This window comes from Oryctolagus cuniculus, chromosome 16 (assembly GCF_964237555.1).
Source record: "Oryctolagus cuniculus chromosome 16, mOryCun1.1, whole genome shotgun sequence".
Lineage (NCBI taxonomy): Eukaryota > Metazoa > Chordata > Mammalia > Lagomorpha > Leporidae > Oryctolagus > Oryctolagus cuniculus.
The window spans coordinates 5,972,096-5,991,935 of NC_091447.1; the positions used below are offsets into that span (position 1 = coordinate 5,972,096).

The 19,840-nt window shown below is 35.8% G+C and overlaps 1 protein-coding gene across 16 annotated transcripts in view; it reads right to left on the reverse strand.

Moving 5' to 3' along the window:
• Positions 1 to 19,840, reverse strand: part of DGKB (diacylglycerol kinase beta) — a 773,939-nt gene that overhangs the window by 319,446 nt on the left and 434,653 nt on the right. For all 16 annotated transcript variants that reach the window (XR_011382945.1, XM_051832536.2, XM_070059385.1 and 13 more), the window contains one exon: positions 11,890 to 11,954. Coding sequence is in view for 15 of the 16 variants with exons in the window: in XM_051832536.2 (XP_051688496.2) it covers positions 11,890 to 11,954 (65 nt within the window). In the remaining variant the exon portion in view is untranslated. The remainder of the gene's footprint in view (positions 1 to 11,889; positions 11,955 to 19,840) is intronic.

Genomic DNA, 19,840 nt, shown 5'->3' on the forward strand with positions numbered 1-19,840 from the left:
TAACAAGGATATTTTCCTATTTCAGTCTTCTTGTCTATAGTCTTTTCTTTGTTTCTACAACACTAAGGGATAAAGTTAAGAAATACTACGCTTGTTTCCTGTATTCTTAACTTATATGTAGTTCTCCACATATATGCTACTTTATGAAATAGATATGCAGGGGCTGGTGCTGTGGTGCAGTGGGTAAAGCCACTGCCTGCAGTGCCAGCATCCCACATGGGGACTGGTTGGAGTCCCGGCTGCTCAATTTCCAATCTAGCTCTCTGCTATAGCCTGGGAAAGCAACAGAGGATGGCCCAAGTCCTTGGGTCCCTGCACTTGCTTCGGAGAACTGGAAGAAGCTCCTGGCTCCTGGCTTTGGATCACCTCAGCTCTGGCCTTTGCGGCCATGTGGAGAGTGAACCAGCAGATGGAAGACCTCTCTCTCTCTCCCTCTGCCTCTGCTCTCTGTAACTCTGCCTTTCAAATAAATAAATAAATCTTAAAAAAAGAAATAGATAAGCAAATACAGAGCTTATATTAAAGGATATATAGGTATATAATTGGCATTTCAAAATAAATAGAAATAATTTATGAGCTACTTTGACTAATGAAATATTTATTTCAGAAAAATATTTCCAGACTGATATCATTTATGAAACAATTTTTTATTTTTGCATATAGTTATTATCAAAGGTTATACAACTTGCAATGCAACAATATGTATATATGAACAGTAATGTTTTATATTCAATCTGCATTTTAATATCATTTTTAGATAAATATTAGTACTTCATTGATAATTACATATTATTAACCTGTAAAGTTAATAAGAACCACAAAACTGATCTATAAGTACATATCATTTATTACTAGTGCTCAGAGATTTATGTTGTAGAATTTGATTGTTTCACATTTCAGATTCTTGGAAGTTAGGTGAGAAAATAACAATGTATTTCAGTGTCTCAAAGAATAGTTATGTAGACTCAAGACTAATTTTAGACATATTGCAACACTATTTTTTTCTGCTACTTTTTTTTTTGCACTATGAAAAGTCTATACCAGAAAAGTAAGATACTTGAAGACCAATCTACTATGAAATAATAAATATTTTAGTGAATAAGTATCTACTGAGTACCCGTTTTATCCTATACATTGTGTAGTTGCTAAAGCCCCAGAGAGAGAAAAGAATCTATTCCATCATCTCACAGAACTTATTGTCCCTTCACCCACCCAAAACAAACAATAAAAATCACCTAGGATTGCTGACAGAACAATGAGTATTCTTTTGAAATCTGCATGATACAATTTTCTAAATTCATATGTGATAACTATTTATTCAGTAATTTGGAGAGCATAATTGCCTAACTTAAGTTTGCCCAGTAATTTCAATTTTCTAGTTTGGATTCCTTAAGAGAGAGAGACAGAGAGACAGAGAGAGGAACCACACACCCATGAATAGAGGGCTGATAAAATTCTTTGTTTCACTCAGGAAGTCAGAGACCAGATACTATTTTTGGTTTCTCTCTCTTTTTTTTTTTTTTTTTGCATTTTATTTAAGCTATACAAGTTTAATGTATTTCATATATAAAGATTTAGGAACATAGTGACACTTCCCCCACTACCTTCCCTACAGCCCACACTGCAAACCTTCATCCTCTTCCTTTTCACATTCCCACTCTTAATTTTTATGAAGATCTATTTTCAGTTTATTGAACAATTATATAGTTAACCTTACATTTAGTAAAAGAGTTTAACAAATACTGTGAAGAAAAAAAAAACTTTCTCAACGGAAGAGACAAGGGATGTAAACAATCATTGAATCTTGTAATGTCTACTTCACTCCAATGCATTACATTTCAGGTAGTCTATTATTTACTTTCGATCAAGGAAAACATAATATCTACCTTTTGGGACTGATTTATTTCTCTAAGTATAATGGTTTCCAGTTGTGTTCATCTGGTTGTAAAAGGCAGGAATTCATTTTATTTACAGTTGAATAGTATTCCATAGTGTATATATACCGTAATTTCTTTATCCAGTCAATAGTTGATGGACATCAGGGTTAACTTCATTATCTTAGCTAGTGTGAATTGTGCTGCAATGAACATGGGGGTGCAGATAATTCTTTCTTATGTTGATTTCTTTTAGTTTGGGTAAATTCCTAGGTGTAGGATGGCTGGATCATATATTGGTCTATCTTCAGATTTCTGAGGTATCTCCATACTGTGTTCCACAGTGCCTGCACCAGTTTACATTCCCATCAACAGTGCACCAGGGTGTTTTTTACCCCACATCCTCACCAGCATTTGTCAGTTGTTGATTTTTGTAGGTGCACCATTCTGACTGGAGTGAAGTGAAACCTCACCATGGTTTTGATTTTCATTTCCCTGATGGCTAGTGATCCAGAGTATTTTCTCAAGTGTCTTTTGGCCATTTGAATTTCCTCTCTTGGAAAAATGCCTACTTAAGTCCTTTGCTCATTTCTTTTTCTTTTTTTTTAGATTTATTTTATTTATTTGAAAGAGAGAGAGAGAGGTAGAGACAGAGAGAGGGGTCTTCCACCCGCTTGTTCACTCCCCAGATGGCCACAACAGCCAGAGCTGTGCCAATCCAAAGCTAGGAGTCATGAGCTTCTTTCAGGTCTCCCACGTGGGCTCAGGGGCCCAAGGACTTGGGCCTTCTTTTACTGCTATCCCAGGCCATAGCAGAGAGCTGGATCAGAAGTGGAGCAGCCAGGACTAGAAACCAGCAATATGGGATGCTGGCACTTAAGGCCAGGGCTTAAATCCGGCCCCAGTCCTTTGTCCCATTTCTTAACTGGGTTGTTTGTTTTGTTGTTGTTGAATTTCTTGAGCTTTTTATACATTTTGTATGTTAAGCCTTTATCAGTTGTGTAGTTTGGAAATATTTTCTCTCATTCTGTCAGTTGCCTCTTCACTTTACTGAAAGTTTCTTTTAGTTTGAAGAAACTTTTTAGCTTGATGTAATACCATTTGTCAATTTCAGCTTTGATTGCCTGTGCTTCCCGGTTTTTTTTTTCCCCAAGAAGTCTTTGACTAAGTCAATGTCTTGCAGAGTTTCCTGAATGTTTTCTAGTAATTTCAAGGTATCAGGTCATATATTTAGGTCTTTGATCCATTCTGAGTGAATTTTTATGTAAGGTGTAAGGTATCTGGTTCAGGTATAGTTTCATACTTCTGCATTTGGAGATCCAGTTTCCCCAGCACCAACTGTTAACGAGACTGTCATTTCTCCAGGGACTGATTTTAGCTACTTTGTCAAAGATAAGTTGGTTGTAGATACATGGATTTCTGGAGTTTCTGTTATGTTACATTGGTCTACAAGTTTTTATGAATACGAGACTGTTTTGATTACAACTGCCCTGTAGTATGTCTTGAAATCAGGTATCATGATGCCTCTGGCTTTGTTTTTGTTGTATTAGATTGTTTTACTATTTTGGGTCTCCTGTGTTTCCATATGAATTTCAAGATCATTTTTTTTCTAGTTCTGCAAAGAACGTCATTGGTATTTTGATTGGTATTGCACTGAATCTATAAATTGCTTTTGGTAGTGTGTACATTTTGATGATGTTGATTCTTCAATCCATGAACAAGGAAGACTTTTCCATTTTTTAATGTCTTCTTCTATTTTGTTTTCAGTGTTTTGTAATTTTCGTGGTAGAGATCTTTCTCATCCTTGGTTGAATTTATTCCAAGATATTCAATTCTTTTTGGAGCTATTGTGAATGAAACTGATCTTGAATGTTCTTTCTCAGCCATGACATTGTCTGTGTATACAAAGGCTATTGATTTTTCTGTGCTGATTTTATATCCTGCCACTTTATTAAACTCTTTTATTAGTTCCATTAGCCTCTTAGTGAAGTCTTTTTGGATCCTCTATATATAGTATCATGTCCTCTGCAACTAGGGATAGTTTGATTTCTTCCTTTCCAATTTGTATCTCTTTGATTTCTATTTCTTGCCTAAAGACTCTGGCTAAGACTTCCAGGACTATATTGAATGGCAGTGGTCACAGTGTGCATCCTTGTCTGGTTCCAAATCTCAGTGGGAATGCTTCCAGTTTTTCCCCATTCAACAAAATGTTGGCCATGGGTTTGTCGTAAATTGCCTTGATTATGTTGAGTAATGTTCCTCCTATACCCAATTTGCTTAAGGTTTTCAGCATGAAAGGATGTTGTATTTTGTCAAATGCTTTCTCTGCATCTGTTGACATAACCATATGTTTTTTTTTTCAATTTGTTAATGTGGTGTATCACATTTATTACTTTGTGAATACTGAACCATCCCTGCATACCAGGAGTAAATCCTTCTTGGTCCTGGTGAATATTTCTGATGTGCTGTTGGATTCTGCTAATATTTTGTTGATGATCTTTGCATCTATATTCATCAGGGATATTGGTCTGTAATTCTCTTTGTTGTATCTTTTTCTGGCTTATGAATTAAGGTGATACAGGCTTCATAAAGGGAATTTGGGAGGATAACCTGCTTTTCAATTGTTTTGAATAGCTTGAAAAGAGAACTAAAATTAGTTCTTTAAATATCAGGTAGAATTAAGCAGTGAAGCTGTCTTGTCCTGGGCTTTCCTTTGTTGGGAGTATCTTTATTACTGACTCAATTTCCATCTGGTAATTGGTCTGTTTAGGTTTTCTGTCTTCATGACTCAATTTTGGTAGACTATATGTGTCTAGAAATCTATCCATTTCTTCTAGATTTCCCAATTTGTTGTCATAAAACTTTTTGTAGGAATTCCTAATGATTCTTTTTATTTCTGTGGTATCTGTTGTTAATTTCATTTTTCATTTCTAATTTTATTGAGTCTTCTCCCTCTTTTTCTTTTTTTGGCTAATTGGGCCAATGGTGTATCAATTTTTATTTTTTCAATAAGCCAGCTCTTCATTTTTCTTATCTTTTGTAATTTTTTTGTTTCAATTTTGTCGATTTCTTCTCTAATTTTAATTATTTCTCTCCTCCTACTAATTTGGGGTTTGGTCTGTTGTTTTTCTAGGTCCTTAAAATGCACTGATGGCTCATTTATTTGGTGCCTTTCCAATTTTTTCATGTAGGCACCAACAGCTATAATCTTCCCTCTTAATGCTGCTTTTGCTGTATCCCATAAGTTTTGATATGATGTATTGTCACTTTTGTTTGTTTCCAGAAAATTTTTGATTTTCCTTTTGGTTTCTTCTATGACCCAGTGTTCACTGTGAACATGTTCAGTCTCCTTTTGTTTGCATATGATCTAGAGATTCTTGAGTTGCATATGATCTAGAGATTCTTGAGTTGTTGATTTCCAGCTTCCTTCCATTGTGGTCAGAGAAGATAAATGGTATGATTTTGATTTTTTTTTATTTTATTGATACTTGCTTTATGGCTTAAAATATGGTCTACCCCAGAGAAAATTCCATGCAGCATTGAGAAGAATGTGTATTCTGTAATGTGGGGTGAAAAGTTCTGTAGGTATCTGTTAGGTCCATTTGGTCTATAGTGTTGACTAGCTCTGTAGTTTTTTTTGTTGATTTTCTATCTAGTTGATCTGTCCATTGATAAAAGTGGGGTGTTGAAGTCCCCTGTTACTATTGTATTGGTGTCTATATCTCACTATAGATCCATTAACATTTCTTTTAAATAGCCATGTGCTCTATAATTGGGTGTGTATATATTTATTATAGTCACATCTTCCTATTGAATTGATCCCTTAGTCATTACAGAGTACCCCTTCTTTGTTTCTTTTAACAGATTTTTTGTTAAAGTCTATTTTATCAGATACTGGGATGGCAATACCTGCCTTGTTTTTGCTTTCCTTAGTATGGAATATCTTTTTCCATCCTTTCACTTTCAGTCTGTTTGTGTCTTTGTTTGTGAGATGTGATGTGATTTTTGTAAGCAGAAAACAGATGGGTCTTGTGTTTTAATCAATTCAGCCAGTGTCTATCTTTTAACTGAAAAGTTGAAGCCATTTACATTCAAGGTGATTATTGATAAGTAACAACTTGGCCTTGTCATTTTTCAAAAAATGTTCCTATTTTAACTTGGATTTGTTTTGCATATTTACTGGAAGATTTGATTTTCTGCCTTCAGATTCTTGTACAATGATGTTTATCTTTTTGTGTTTCTGTGTGTAGCACATCCTTGAGCATCTTTTGTAAGGCTGGACGAGTGGAGACACATTCTTTCAATTTCTGTTTGTTATGGAAGGTCTTTATTTCACCTTCATTCATAAATGAGAGCTTTGCAGGGTACAGTATTCTGGGTTGACAGTTTTTTTCTCTTAAGGTTGGTCGTATATCTTGCCTTTCTCTTAGCCTGTAGGGTTTCTGATGAGAAGTCACCTGTGAGTCTAATTGGAGATTCTCTGAAAGTAATCTGGCACTTCTCTCATGCATATTTTAGAATCTTTTCTTTATGTTTTACTGTGGAAAGCTTGACTACAATGTTAGTGGTAAACACCTTTTTTGGTCACATCTGTTAGGAGTTCTGTGTGCTTCCCTCTACCTGGACATCTCTTTCTTTCTCCAAATTGGAGACGTTTTCTGTAATTATTTCACTAAATAGGCCTTCTAGTCCATTCTCTCTTTCCACACCTTCAGGAACTCCTAAGACCCGTATGTTGGGTCGTTCGATAGTGTCCCATAAATCTCCAACACTATTTTTAAGTTCCTATTTTCTTTTTGCTTATTTATTTTAGTCAGACTGTAAGATTTCCAAAGATTTTTCTTATAGTTCACATATTCTTTCTTCTGCCTCACCAACTGTGCTGTTAAGGCTTTCTACCACATTTTTATCTGATCTATCAAATTCTCCATTTCTAATATTTTGCTTTTATTTCTCTTTAAAATCTAAGTTAATGGAAAAAATTTTCATTCACATCATGTATGGCTTTAGTTTGTAGATTTGCTTCTGATTGCTTGTGAGTAATCCTATGACTAATTTTTTGAAATCCATTTCTGGCATTTCCTCAATCTCTTCACCTTCACATTCTAATACTTAAATGTTGCTGTGTTCCCTTAGGGGTGGAGAGGTCACGGTGTCTTTCTTATTCTTGTTTCTTGAATTTATGTATCTGATTTTAGGCATTTGTGGAGTTTATTTTTTTTCCTGTGATGGGATTTGTCTTTGAGCTATGCCTCTGTTGCTTCATGAATGTCTGCACTCTTCTTGAATACCAACAGGTGTGTTGTAGGTGTGGCCATGTAGCTCTGGTCAGTGCTCCGGGGTGGGGTGATTATCCAGGGTAACACCCAAGTTGGGCGTGATTGATCTCAATGCCCAGATGTCAGCCCCCAGTGTGTTCCATGCCACCTTGTAAACTCCACTAATTATCTGCAGTCTTCACTGTGAGCGCAGTTACTGCTGCAATGACCAGCTGTAGGCAACAAAGGAGCTCCAAGCATGTGGAGTTGCACCTGATGATTTCCCAGAGACCCTGCTACACCCTACACCTTCTAATGTAACCACCGAGTCCTCACGGTCTCAGCACACAAGTCTCCCAGTCGCTAGGTGTACAGGTTTCTCTCTGCCCTGTCCAATAGATAGAGAGGCAGATGTTCCCCAAGACATCTCTGCATAGGTGTCTTGCTTCTGGGAGACTGCAGGTGCCTCACCTTCCCACATGGTTGCCCAGCTACCTTCCAGCCAGGTTCAAAGTCAGTGGGGACTACGGATTGTTCCCTCAGAATCACTGGATCACACGCGTACACAAGAGCCACTGGCCGTATGTTGCTGTCTCAACACCACTATCGCCAGTATTGCTGAGAAGATGGCATCCTGTCTCAGCCAGTTGTTGCGTGCGTGCAGTCTTCCGCAGCTCCCGCCCAAATCCTAACTGGTACCTGTCCATTCTCAGCTGGGCTGTGGGCACTTTTGTTGGGAAGTTGGGGCAAGGTAAATGTACCCCTTCTGCTTCCACTGGATATGCGGGCAACTGCTCGCAACCACCAGCCCCCAGAGCTCCAGTCCGTACTCATGCCATGCTCTCCCGCTCACTGTATCTCCGTGGGTTGCTGCAGTCTGATCTCGCCTCCATCTCCAAGCTGCCTCCCACTCTGGCTCTCAGCTGCTGTAGTTGTGCTTATGATTGTATTTGTGCTGTGTTGTGCATGCATCCACACCTTCCACACACATCCACAGCATTCTTGCTCTTGTAGGATTTCCGGTGCAGTTTTCTTTCCAATTCTCCTGAGAGTGCACTTCCTACACTTTTTTTTTTTTTAACTGTTCATCCCTAGCCCAGAGTACCATGTTACTCCCTAATCAACCATCTTGGAATCTGAGACCAGATACTGAAAGATAAGCTATGGGGACATAATGAAATACCATCACTGTATCCTCGACCATCAGTGCTTGCTACCTGATTTCATTTAGTCTATTCAAAAAAGATGGTTTTAAATGTTGTACATTGAGACTCTGATTTGAATCTTTGAAAACATGTGATTATAAATTTAAGAAAACTTTGTAAAACCATCAATACTTTTTCTGTAGCTATTTACATATTAATTGTAAGTCCTTCTCAATATTGTATAAATTCATGGAATTTAACTATTTTGCACTTTACTAACTTGCAATTTTAGTGGACACCTATATTAGTGTGTAGATAAACAATTATTCATAGCAACATTGTAAAAGTGCTGTAACTTAAGAGTCCTGCTTTTAAACAGAATCAGGAGTTGTATAATGCAGGTAAATTTTGAGAGCATAAATTTGATTATAAATACCAATAGTAAGATTGTTAGATAATCAACGATTTGATATCATAGTAGCTTAAGTACCTTAAAGTTTTCCATCTTGAGTCTATTAGACTAAAAGTCTCTATTTAAATTCAGTTTTATGGAAGATCTTAAGGCTTAGAAAGTTGAACAGCAGGCTTCCTTTTAATAGTTAACTTAGATCTACAGAGAAATTTGGAAAGAATATGGTATCAAGCTCTCTACTAGCACTCTCTTAAGCACCGGAAAAATCATTACCTTTCCCAGTTCTTTCAATTTCTGTCAAAAGAAGTACAGAGCAGCAGCACTATATATTTTGGTAATTAATTTCCTTAAGATAATGTTAGAAACATCAGGTTCTCTAAAATATAAATGAATTTCAAGGTGAGCATGCTAGGGGATAATATTAATGGCACATGATTTACTGCGACAAGAGATCTGATCTGAAATACCATTATTAGACACACTTAAAATAATCCATTTGCAAATTCCTGGAAATATGAATGTGTGCTATGGCAGAGACCATCTCAGTGTTGAAATTAGAAAATCTGCCCTTGTATGTCTGGTATTGTTTGCGTACAATATGTCTTCCTCAAATAAATTTATCAGAAAAATTTCAAGTCCTGAATATGATGTATTATATTTTAGGAAATTACCTAAATTCTTGGAACAAAGACACTCTACAAAAATATAGATTGAAATGTACACGAGTAATTCACTTGGTAGCTATGGAATTCCAGGGCTATAATCCTAAGCAAATAGTTGGCCAACAATCCATTGAGCATCTACCAGACACTCATCATGCTTTGAAGTTACAACGGAAACGTGACCTTGGGACATTCTAGATGACATTTTTATGCTATTTTTGTTTCAGGTGAAGTATTCCCTGTAAGCTGTTTATAAGCAAGATGCTTTCATGCCTCACATAACACTAAGATGTTTCAGTGACATGTAGTGTTACATCTCAAAAAATACTGGGAGACACAAACACATTATTTTAAATAGCATCTAATCATACAATGGATGGTGAGGAATATCATCAATCAGTAGCGCTATTGATAATAAAAAAATTAAGTAGATATTTGAGAACAATGTTTTTGCAATTAAGAAGAATTAAAAGTATTCTGTATAAAGGAGCACATCCATTAGCCTCTGACACTCAAGGAAAAATCATAAATGTTGGCAGTCTTAGAGACAGGTTGTCAAATTTGATTACTACTCACATATTAATATATGTGAGTGCTTCTCTCTTCCTCCCTACCCCACCCCCTCATCTCTCACTCTCACTTTCTGTCACTAGCCCTCTCCCTTCCCAACTGAGCCTGGGGCAGTGATGCTTTAGAGACTGATCAGCTTTCACTCCCTGTGTATTTCTGAAGCCTTTTAATGGGATTTTACACTGTGCAACTACAAAGGGGAACATTGCACACTGCATTTTCCAGACAACTTTATTTTTGCTTGAAACCTGTTTTAATCTATGAGTATAAACTCAAGAGTGCTTCATAGAATGACATTTGGGAATGCATAGGCTGTTTTATCTCAGACAGGTTCAATCCTTATGGATTCATATACACTAATAGCTACATATTTGTCTGTAGAATATTCAAGAATTGCAGATGCTGAAAACTATAAAGTGAATATAGTTGCATTGTTACATCAATTTATTTTTGTATATTTCACAAAAACTATCTTATAAAATAAAAATGCCTCCTTGTTCCACATATAGTGAAAATTTATGTACCAACATTTCATTAGATTTTATTTGATTTAAGTTTGAAACACATCTGGAGCAAAATTCAAATAGTATGGAGAAGTACACACACACACACAACACACACAGTTTCAGTTCTCAGCACAACCACTTGGTTCCTTTATCCAGAAGCAAACAGAGTTACACAATTTTGTGAATTCTTGTAAAGATATTTGGTGCACACATAAATATCCAAAATGTACTTTTCTGTTTACTTTCAGTAAGTTATGCCTTTCTGAACTATGAGAGAATAAAGTCAACCATAAGGTCACAATTCATGGTCTGTAGCAACATCTAAGATACATAATAGAAATAAACATTTATTTGTTTCATGAAACATTTAAATAGGTAGGCATAATGCAAAACTAGATAAGACTTCAGTAACCATTAAACTATTTATTGTGATACATATAGTGATATAATAATAAAAATAAAAATTATTTATTCTTGTATAATGTAGTATATTCAAATTTATAAAATCAAGTTTATAAAATCTTAAACAATTCTGAAAAACAGCTTCTAACAGCATTTACTTATTATTAGCCCACAAAAAGGAAAATTATGCCAATATACGAGCATATGACAAAGCTGAAGTGAACATGAACAGTTATTTAATAAATGGTAAAGTTAGCAAATACAGAATGCACAGAGTATGTGCCTTTGGATATTAATATGTAAAATCACTTAACTACCTATATAGAAATGCTGATCATGATTGTATAGCTTCATAAAATGAGTAAAGTGGAACGGAGTATACTTGAAGCAAAAGACAAACAACTTCTTTCATGTTTTTCCAGGAGAGAGATGAGGTGAGTCACCTATCCTAGAAACAGGAAAACCACAGAACCAGAGTTTTCCTGATTTCTTTCAGCAACTTCAAAGATCAATGCCCACATTTTGGAGAGAAAAATGTTTGCCTATTGCTATTATGGGAAAAGTAATTTTGTCTGTCAAGGCTGTTCTCCTTGAGGAAACAGTGCTTAAAAGTAGTTTATCTTGGCATTGCCATTTCTGCGTTCTAGTCTACATTTAATTGAGGCCACTGAGGGACTGAGAGCCCACAGAGTAGAGGACGTATATGATACCTCTGTAACACACGATCACTCAGCCTTATCACACTGTTACAGATGATTGCTGTCTACAAACTATGCCATGTGAAGACATCTGATATGCATTATTAAGGCATTGTTTTCACCTAATATATCAAATCCTTTTGTTTACAGCACATGAGAATGGAATAGAGATGACCACATTATGTTCCCCATTAGAGTCCCAATGAAACCTAAGGAAAGAAAGGTCCTTTACACCTTTTCTCTGAATATTTACAAACATACCAAGCCTAGTTCAGCTATTATAATGTCCCATGCAGTGACTTTCTCATGACAGCATTCATCAACAGCCACCATAATTAAAATTTAATCATCGGTTGCCTTACCTACTGTTGAACTTCTCTGGGTGTTTTTCTCTCATGATGTGAAATCTATGTGCAATGGAGGCATCCTGAGGCAAGAAAACAGAAAACAAAATGGGAGAGTTTGTGATTCTGGTATCTTGTAGAAACACAGACTCCAAGAAAAAAAAGAAATGTTTGAAAATTAACCTTTTCTTCATATTTATTTATTTGAAAGGCAAAGTATCAGAGAGAGATAGGGAAAGAGAGAGAGAGAGAGAGAGAGAGAGAGAGAGAGAGAGAGAGACATCGAGACATCTTCCACCACTGTTCACTCGTCAAATGGCCACTAAGCCAAAGTTGGGGGCTAACCAAAAGCCAGGAATTCCATCCTGTTCTACCACAAAGCACTCGAGCCTTCTTCCATTGCCATCACAGGCACAACAGTAAGCAGCTGTACTGGATGCCAAGCAGCTTGGACTATAGCTAACATTCCAATGTTAGCTAACATTCCAATGTGGAATGTCAGCACTGCAAGTGGTTGCCTAACCATCTGTACCACAACACTGACCCCTTCACAATATGATTGTCAAGGAGATGTTATGAAATTAGGTAAAAATATGTACTCCAATACATTCTGTGCAAGCATGATTTATGTAATAATTTCACAGTTGGTTGTCGTATTTACACATGGGAATTGATTTCTGTATAGTTTACACCTCTCCTTTAATAACCAGTTGTGGTTCCATGTTCAACATATTCAAGGTAGCACATATGAAGACAAATAACACATGCTAATTGAAAATATTGTTAAAGATGAGTTATAAGGTCGACCTCAGTGGAGAAATGATCAAATAGAGCAGTTCCTACTCCCTTGAGATTGATTATGGGTAAAAAGATAGTGTTGGTGCTTACACAGTGAAGGTAAGTGCAATTCTTGACTTCAAATTTGCTTGGTGTGTCTTAGATTTGTAATTAATAAGTGCTCATATCAGAAGCAGTTTTCTGACATAGCTTGCTTAATAGAGAAAAACAACAGAGAAAAATTTATTTTTGGCAAATTGATGACAAACATAATTTGGCTCGGAGATATCCAAATATACCAATTCTGAACCTTATGGGAAGTTTCCTACTTTTGAGGAATACATTCAGATTTTTTCTACAAGACAGAAATTATATTCAATGTCTGAGATTGGTGAAACATTGTGATTGCAGCTTTTCAAGAAAAGACTGCTCTGACACTGAACAGTTAACCCAATTCCAAGCAAGGAGATATTTCCGTGTTCTTCAATCACACATGATTAATCACTCAAATGAGAAACTAATATATTTACTAGTTATCTCAATAGAAAAGGGCTATTGTTTTGATCAACTGTTAATTTTGTTTCATAGTGGGGATGAAAGCAAAAGAAAACCCATACACAAAGAAAATAAAGAACTTGTGTGTTTGAGAGAATCTTGAAAACACTAATCAAGGATTAAAAGTCTAATGAATGAAATGAAAAGGCTAATGTGCTTACTCATGCATAACAAAGCATGAGGCACAACAAGAGAGGAACCAATGCCCACTGCAGATGGCTGAGAGTTGTTTTTTTCCCTGCAACAGAGAGCTTCCTGTGATTTTATTCTGGGCAGACATTTAAACCCTAAAAATTATCAAGTCATTGCATTAGTCAAAAAGGAAAAAGGCACAAAGGTAGATATATATGTACAGAATCAGCAGTTACATTAAAGGTTACAAAATATTCTCTATAGTTTGATATTCTAAGGTATAATTTTAATCCATATACATAGTCAACTTTGTAGTTTTTGAAAGAACAGAATGGCTCACTTTTATTGGTCTACAAGCACTCAAACACATAGAGTTTACTTCTTTTTCTAAGATTCTTACCAATAAGTCATAGTGATTCATTTTTGTTGGAATGTCTTATTGTACTATGAAATTTATTGTACTATGGTCTTATTGTACTATGAAATTCAAGAAAAAAATCTGAATTAATTGATGACTAATTAATTTTTACAAAAACTTTTATTTTTTACTTTTTCCCTAATCTGGTGTAAAATCAATTTGGAATTCCTTCTAATTAAATGTATTCATCCAGCAAACCAGTTAAACAAAAGCAAAGGGACATGAATCAAGTATTAGAAATGAATGATCAATATTGCTTCCCCAAAGGGAGAATATCATTGAATTTACTTCTATTTGAAATATTTGCTTCTGCTAATCTGAGAGAAAACAAGAAATGAAGTGTGTAGTATAATTTTCTTTGGAAGTGTATAATTTTGCAGATTTGTCTTTTCCAGGGCAAAACAGAAGTAGGGCAGCAAAAGAAGAAGGGAGGGAGAGTAGAGGAGAGGGATGTGAAAAGAACACAAAAGTAGACTGGACTACAACTGAGTAAACTTCTAGAAATATAGAACACAAATAGCCACATATAAAACTTCATGCTAAGTCTCCCTCCAAGACATTCTGGCAGTGGCTCATTTAGTACAGAGGGAAGGGACCGCAGAATGGAACACTGGCAGCCCTTTTCCTTGTGGCTGAATGGGTTTCATCACAAACGGCGAGTTGACTACAGGACTGATAAGAAGAATGACAGCAGGTGCTCATTTGGATGAGAATTAGGACTGAATTCAGATGGGACCCTGAGCCTTTGGCATAACCCCAAGGGGCTTGAAAGAGTACTGTCAAATGCTCCAAACTTCTCCAAGCAGACAGATTTCAGAGATAGTTAGGATTCTCTAAAAATTGGCCAAAGAAAACAAAGCTAAAATAGCATGAAAATAATAAACTTTGCCCTTTTCATCTCTATGTGGTTCAGTTTTTAGGGAACAGAAATGGAGTCAGCATTAGTTCCACTTCCTTGAATGGTGAAACTCTGGATTCAACAGACTTTCCCACTCCAAGACTTGTGGTTTTAAACAAATTATTTATTCAATGATTGTCACAGCTTCCTTATTTTTTAAGAGGATGTTAAACACTCCCTTGAAGGACCTTAGGGAAGATTTAGCGAGATTGCCTTGCACAGCAAGTAGAACAGTGTTCTGTAGATCCAGAATGTTGACGCATGCAAGAGTTTACTAGAAGGAAGCAAAAGATGCTAAAATGTGGTTAAATTACATAATTTTGGAACATGTTATTATTGACCCTCATATTGGTTTTATGACTTCCTCAAACTATGAATAGCTTTTTAAGTTAATATTAAAAATTATATCTAAGAAGTAAATCCATTTGATTAAAGTAGAACAAACTTAAATCTTAATATGTTAAATAGTGAAAAAGCAAACATGAGAATTTTTCATGATAGAAATCAAATATATGACAATACAAACACATATATCAAAGAACATTAGTCATATTTGCCTCAAATATCCTGTTACTTTCTTTTCTGAAGATTGTTTTCTTTGTTTCCTATATTGGCTTTTAAAAAAACAAATTACCCAAAGTGTGTATTTGAATTTTAATTTTAAAGATACTATTTCCTTTTACAATTGAGAGAAAATTCTATAATTTGCTGAGACCACAGATTTTAAGACAAAGATATTATCAAGGTTAATGTTTTTACTGAATTTTAAAACACAGTTCTCCAAATATGGGCATAGATTATATGTATTTTACTCTATTAAATGGAGCTTTCTCTCATTTTTTTTTTTTTACAAAACTTGTCAAATAAGCTGTGTTTGATTATTGGGCTCTTGCACCAAATTAAATGCCTATCCAGTTTCATTCTGTTTCAGCATGGAATCTAAATTTAGACAATTACACCTAGGTAAAACTGAAAGCTACCCAAAAGCTCAACTGAAGAATTTGAAATTAAGCTTTGTGCATTATGTGTTTTCATACTTGAATAATTTATTCTTCTGTGTTATGGAGGTATAAATTCCAATGTCTACCCTTGAGCAAGTATTTTTTTTCCTTTCCGTAATAATTACAATTTGCTAAAAAGCCTTTGCAAGTTGAAGCTTTTGGAGCTCTATTGTGAAATAGTGTATGAAAAAAGATTTCCAGAGATTTTGAGTCATTTTTACATACAAAAATATCAATAATGTTATGCATGCAATTCAATAAATTTTGAAAAGGTATACAATAGCCACCACTTTTTCACATGCTTTTATTCATTCATATTTCTTCTTGTGTGGAACATCTATTTAGAGACCTTTTTCCATTCTATCTTTATTTAATGAATTGCCTGGATACAAGATCCAGTCTAAAACTTGCTGATATTTGGCCTTGAAAAGTTCTCTTGTGTTTCCAATACTGCCAATTTCCTATCTTAATACAAATGATACTAATAGTACCTTCTATGGGGCTGGTGCCTTGGCTACTTGGTTAATCCTCTGCCTGCAGCGCCAGCATCCCATATAGGTACCGGGGTTCTAGTCCCAGTTGCTCCTCTTCCAGTCCAGCTCTCTGCTGTGGCCCGGGAAGGCAGTGGAGGATGGCCCAAGTGCTTGGGCTGCTGCACCCGCATGGGAGACCGGGAAGAAGCACCTGGCTCCTGGCTTCGGATCGGAGCAGTGCTGGCCGTAGTGGCCATTTGGGGAGTGAACCAACGGAAAGAAGACCTTTCTCTCTGTCTCTCTCTCACTGTCTATAACTCTACCTGTCAAGTAATTAAAAAAAAAATAGTATCTTCTATGAAGATCTAATATTTTAATACCTGGAGGGTAGAATTGTGTCTGGAAGTGACAAACATTAACTATTAAATTTGTACAAATCTATTTGAGGTTTTGAGATTCACATTATTTTATATTTTATATTGTTTTACAATGATAAATTAAGTTTCACAATCCTCAAAATGAAGTTGTACTTTGATATTCAAAATTTTGTGAACTTCAGAAATTTATACTGTGTGTATATAATAAATTATATAACAGACTCAAGAGTCAGAGATAACACACTATTATTAAATTTCACATAAATATTTCTGTGCTGGTACTTATTAATATTGATTCAAGGAAGTATAAATGAACTTACACATCACCCATGTAGCTTCCTTTGAGAAATGAATTATCTTACGGTATTTTAATTTTCTCTAAATCTATGATTATTTCTACTTTTATTTCATCAGTTCAAATTTGCATTGCATTTTTTTTAATTTTTGATGTTTCCAATGTTTAATTTAGAAAAAAAGCATACAGGCACATTAACATAGGCATCCTAAAGTTTGTATGTCTTCTAATCCAGCTCCCTTCCAATGGTCTGGGAAAGTAGCAGAAGATGGCCCATGTCTCTGGGCCTGGCCACCCATGTGGGAAACCTGGATGATGCCCCTGACTCCTGGCCTTGGTCTGGCCCAGTCCTGGCCATTGCAGCCATTTGGAGAGTGAACTAGTGGATGGAAGATCTGTCTCTCTGTATTTCCCTCCCTTCCTCCCTCCCTCTCTCTCTTTCACTGTACTCTCTCTTTCAAATAAAGTAAAAAATCTTAAAAAAAATTCTAGACAGAAATTTTTGTTCTGAAAATAAGACTTACTTTAATCACAGATACCATGCCTGAGTATTTACTGAACATGTAAAAATTCAATAGGTCAAAATTAAAATAAAACTACATGTATTATAGAGAAAAACTACCATTATTTATAGATGACAATATAATATTTTGTATAGAAAATCCACAAGAATCAACTGAAATCCACATGAATTAAGAGTTTAAAGAGTAGAAAAGATGTAGTAGCATAAAGTAGAACTGACCACATTCTAAGGAACACACAAAGCTGTCATTTACTATGTGAATAGCACTTACAAATATCTAAGCAAAGAGCCTGCCAACATGAGTCATACAGCACTAAATGGTGAATAGAGACACATACAGATCACTGGATATGCACAGTATCCTGTTTAAAGATCTAGGGTGTTAAGATTAGACTATCTGGGGGAGAGTTGCATCTCCTTTCTTTGGAATGTATGTTTGTGAAGTGTGCACACATGTGTAGGTGCATACGTGTGGGCAGTGTTTGTGTGTGTGCATGCATATATGTGTATGGATGTGTGCATGCTTGTGTGTGCACATGTGTAGGTGTGCACATATGTGTAGGCATGTGTGTGGTAGGGTGTTTGTGTGTGTGGTTGCATATACGTGTATGGATGTGAGATTCCAGGAGAACTCAGAAGAGACATCCAGTTAAACATCTACTGTGAATACGTCAAACAGAATCCACTGTTGACTTCAGTTAATTAGCTTTGGAATGAAAAAAACTACCATTATTTACAGATGACAATATAATATTTTGTTGTTTCCTGATGAAACAACATAGGTGTTTTTCTAGAATTAAGTACCCGGAGGCTGGGTGGAAGCAGATGAATGAAAAAAAAAAAAAAAAAGATGATAGATCTTAGAATAACGTCAATCCCTGGATAGGATACAGCATTTGCAGAGTGACAGATAAAATTCAAAATCAGAGTTTTGCATAGGGATCCTTTGATAAAAAGAAAATATCGGCAAGCTCCATTTGGATTATTTGATATCTTTCGATTATTTTCTATTGGATGGCAGAACAGTTAGAATTCGAAGTCAATTTAAATTATTACTCTCAATTATTTTAAATTTTCTCTATTCAGGAAAGTTGGACCCAACATGTCACTTTCTGTGATCATCTTTTAGAAGGCATGAGTCTTGGGCTAAGTGTGAGACAAGGCCTACCCCCCTTCAGCATCTTCTCATTGTCATAGGCATCCACAAATACAAGGACTCTAACCCTACTTTCCTCCTTCCCATTTCCTGCTCAGGATCTCAAATAGCTATTCAAACAGAGGTAGAGAGCAAATGTTTGTTGACATTGTCTATACATAGCATTGTCCAGGAAGACAGGAGGATGAAGCATGCTGCAGAGAAGTCTGGAGAGGTAATCAGAGAAAATTCAGAACAGAAGCTTATGGCAGAATGGAAAGTTGCATGTACGCAGGTCTTAGAAGCAACAGAGCCAAATCTATGGAAAGACTTGGCAATTATTAATTAAGGTAATCATTACAATATCAATACAAGTATGTATTAAGTATTTCATATAAATATACGCTTTTGGGTGTAAATTTTAATTAATTAATAATTATTGCAAGGTATCTGGAAATAAATTCTAAGACAAAACACCCGAAAGAGATTGAATTAGCCTAGATTGCCATTTCCCACAAAAATGTTATGGAGAAAATTATATTTAAAAAATAAACACTTACTGTGAATAAAGTATTTTATTTTTCATCTCTTGCAAATAAAAACCTGCTAAAACTGAAGGAGAATATGGCAGGAGGTAAAGCAAATGTAAAAATGACCAGCTTGAGTTACAAATTCGAAACAGAAATCCTCTACCTATAGATATGGAGTAAGATAGTAAGATTTCTACTTGTTTTAATAATCTTACTGAAAATTCCTTGTTTTAAACATGTATTTCATAGAGAACAGCTCATAAAACCAAGCCGACTAGTTCAGGATATGGAGGAAAATTACTGACCTCAAGGGCTTTAGAGACACCTGCCAAGAAGAGAAAATAAATCTCTCGTCCCACTCTTGCTCTCTCTCTTAAGACGCACCCTATTAGCGCTGCCAGAAAACTTCTGGAACAGTCTCTTCACATAATTAACCTTAAGCTTGGTGAGCATATGTGTGGACAGAATAATAAATTCACTCTACACTTCTTAGAAGCACAACTCTAGGATGGTGAGAATCAAAAATTCTCCTTTCAATATACACGGTCTTCTAGTTAGCAAATTCCTGACATTTTTTTTCAATGAACAAGACAAAATTATTCTCCGATAATTCCTTTGCTCAATTTGAAGGCCTCCAATGAAGCAAATCTTATAGAGCACGGAACTGGAGATGAGTACTTGGCAAAGTGTAATCCCAGCGAAGAGACCTAGCATCTCACCGTCTTAGGGTAGCAATGCCTAAATTAGTCTGGTGATGGAGATCCAGGCCAGGCACCCAGACACTGACGCAAACCTGGACTTCTCAAGAGCGACAGCCACGCGGTCCTAAGGAGGAAGCCCACGCAGGGAAATCCT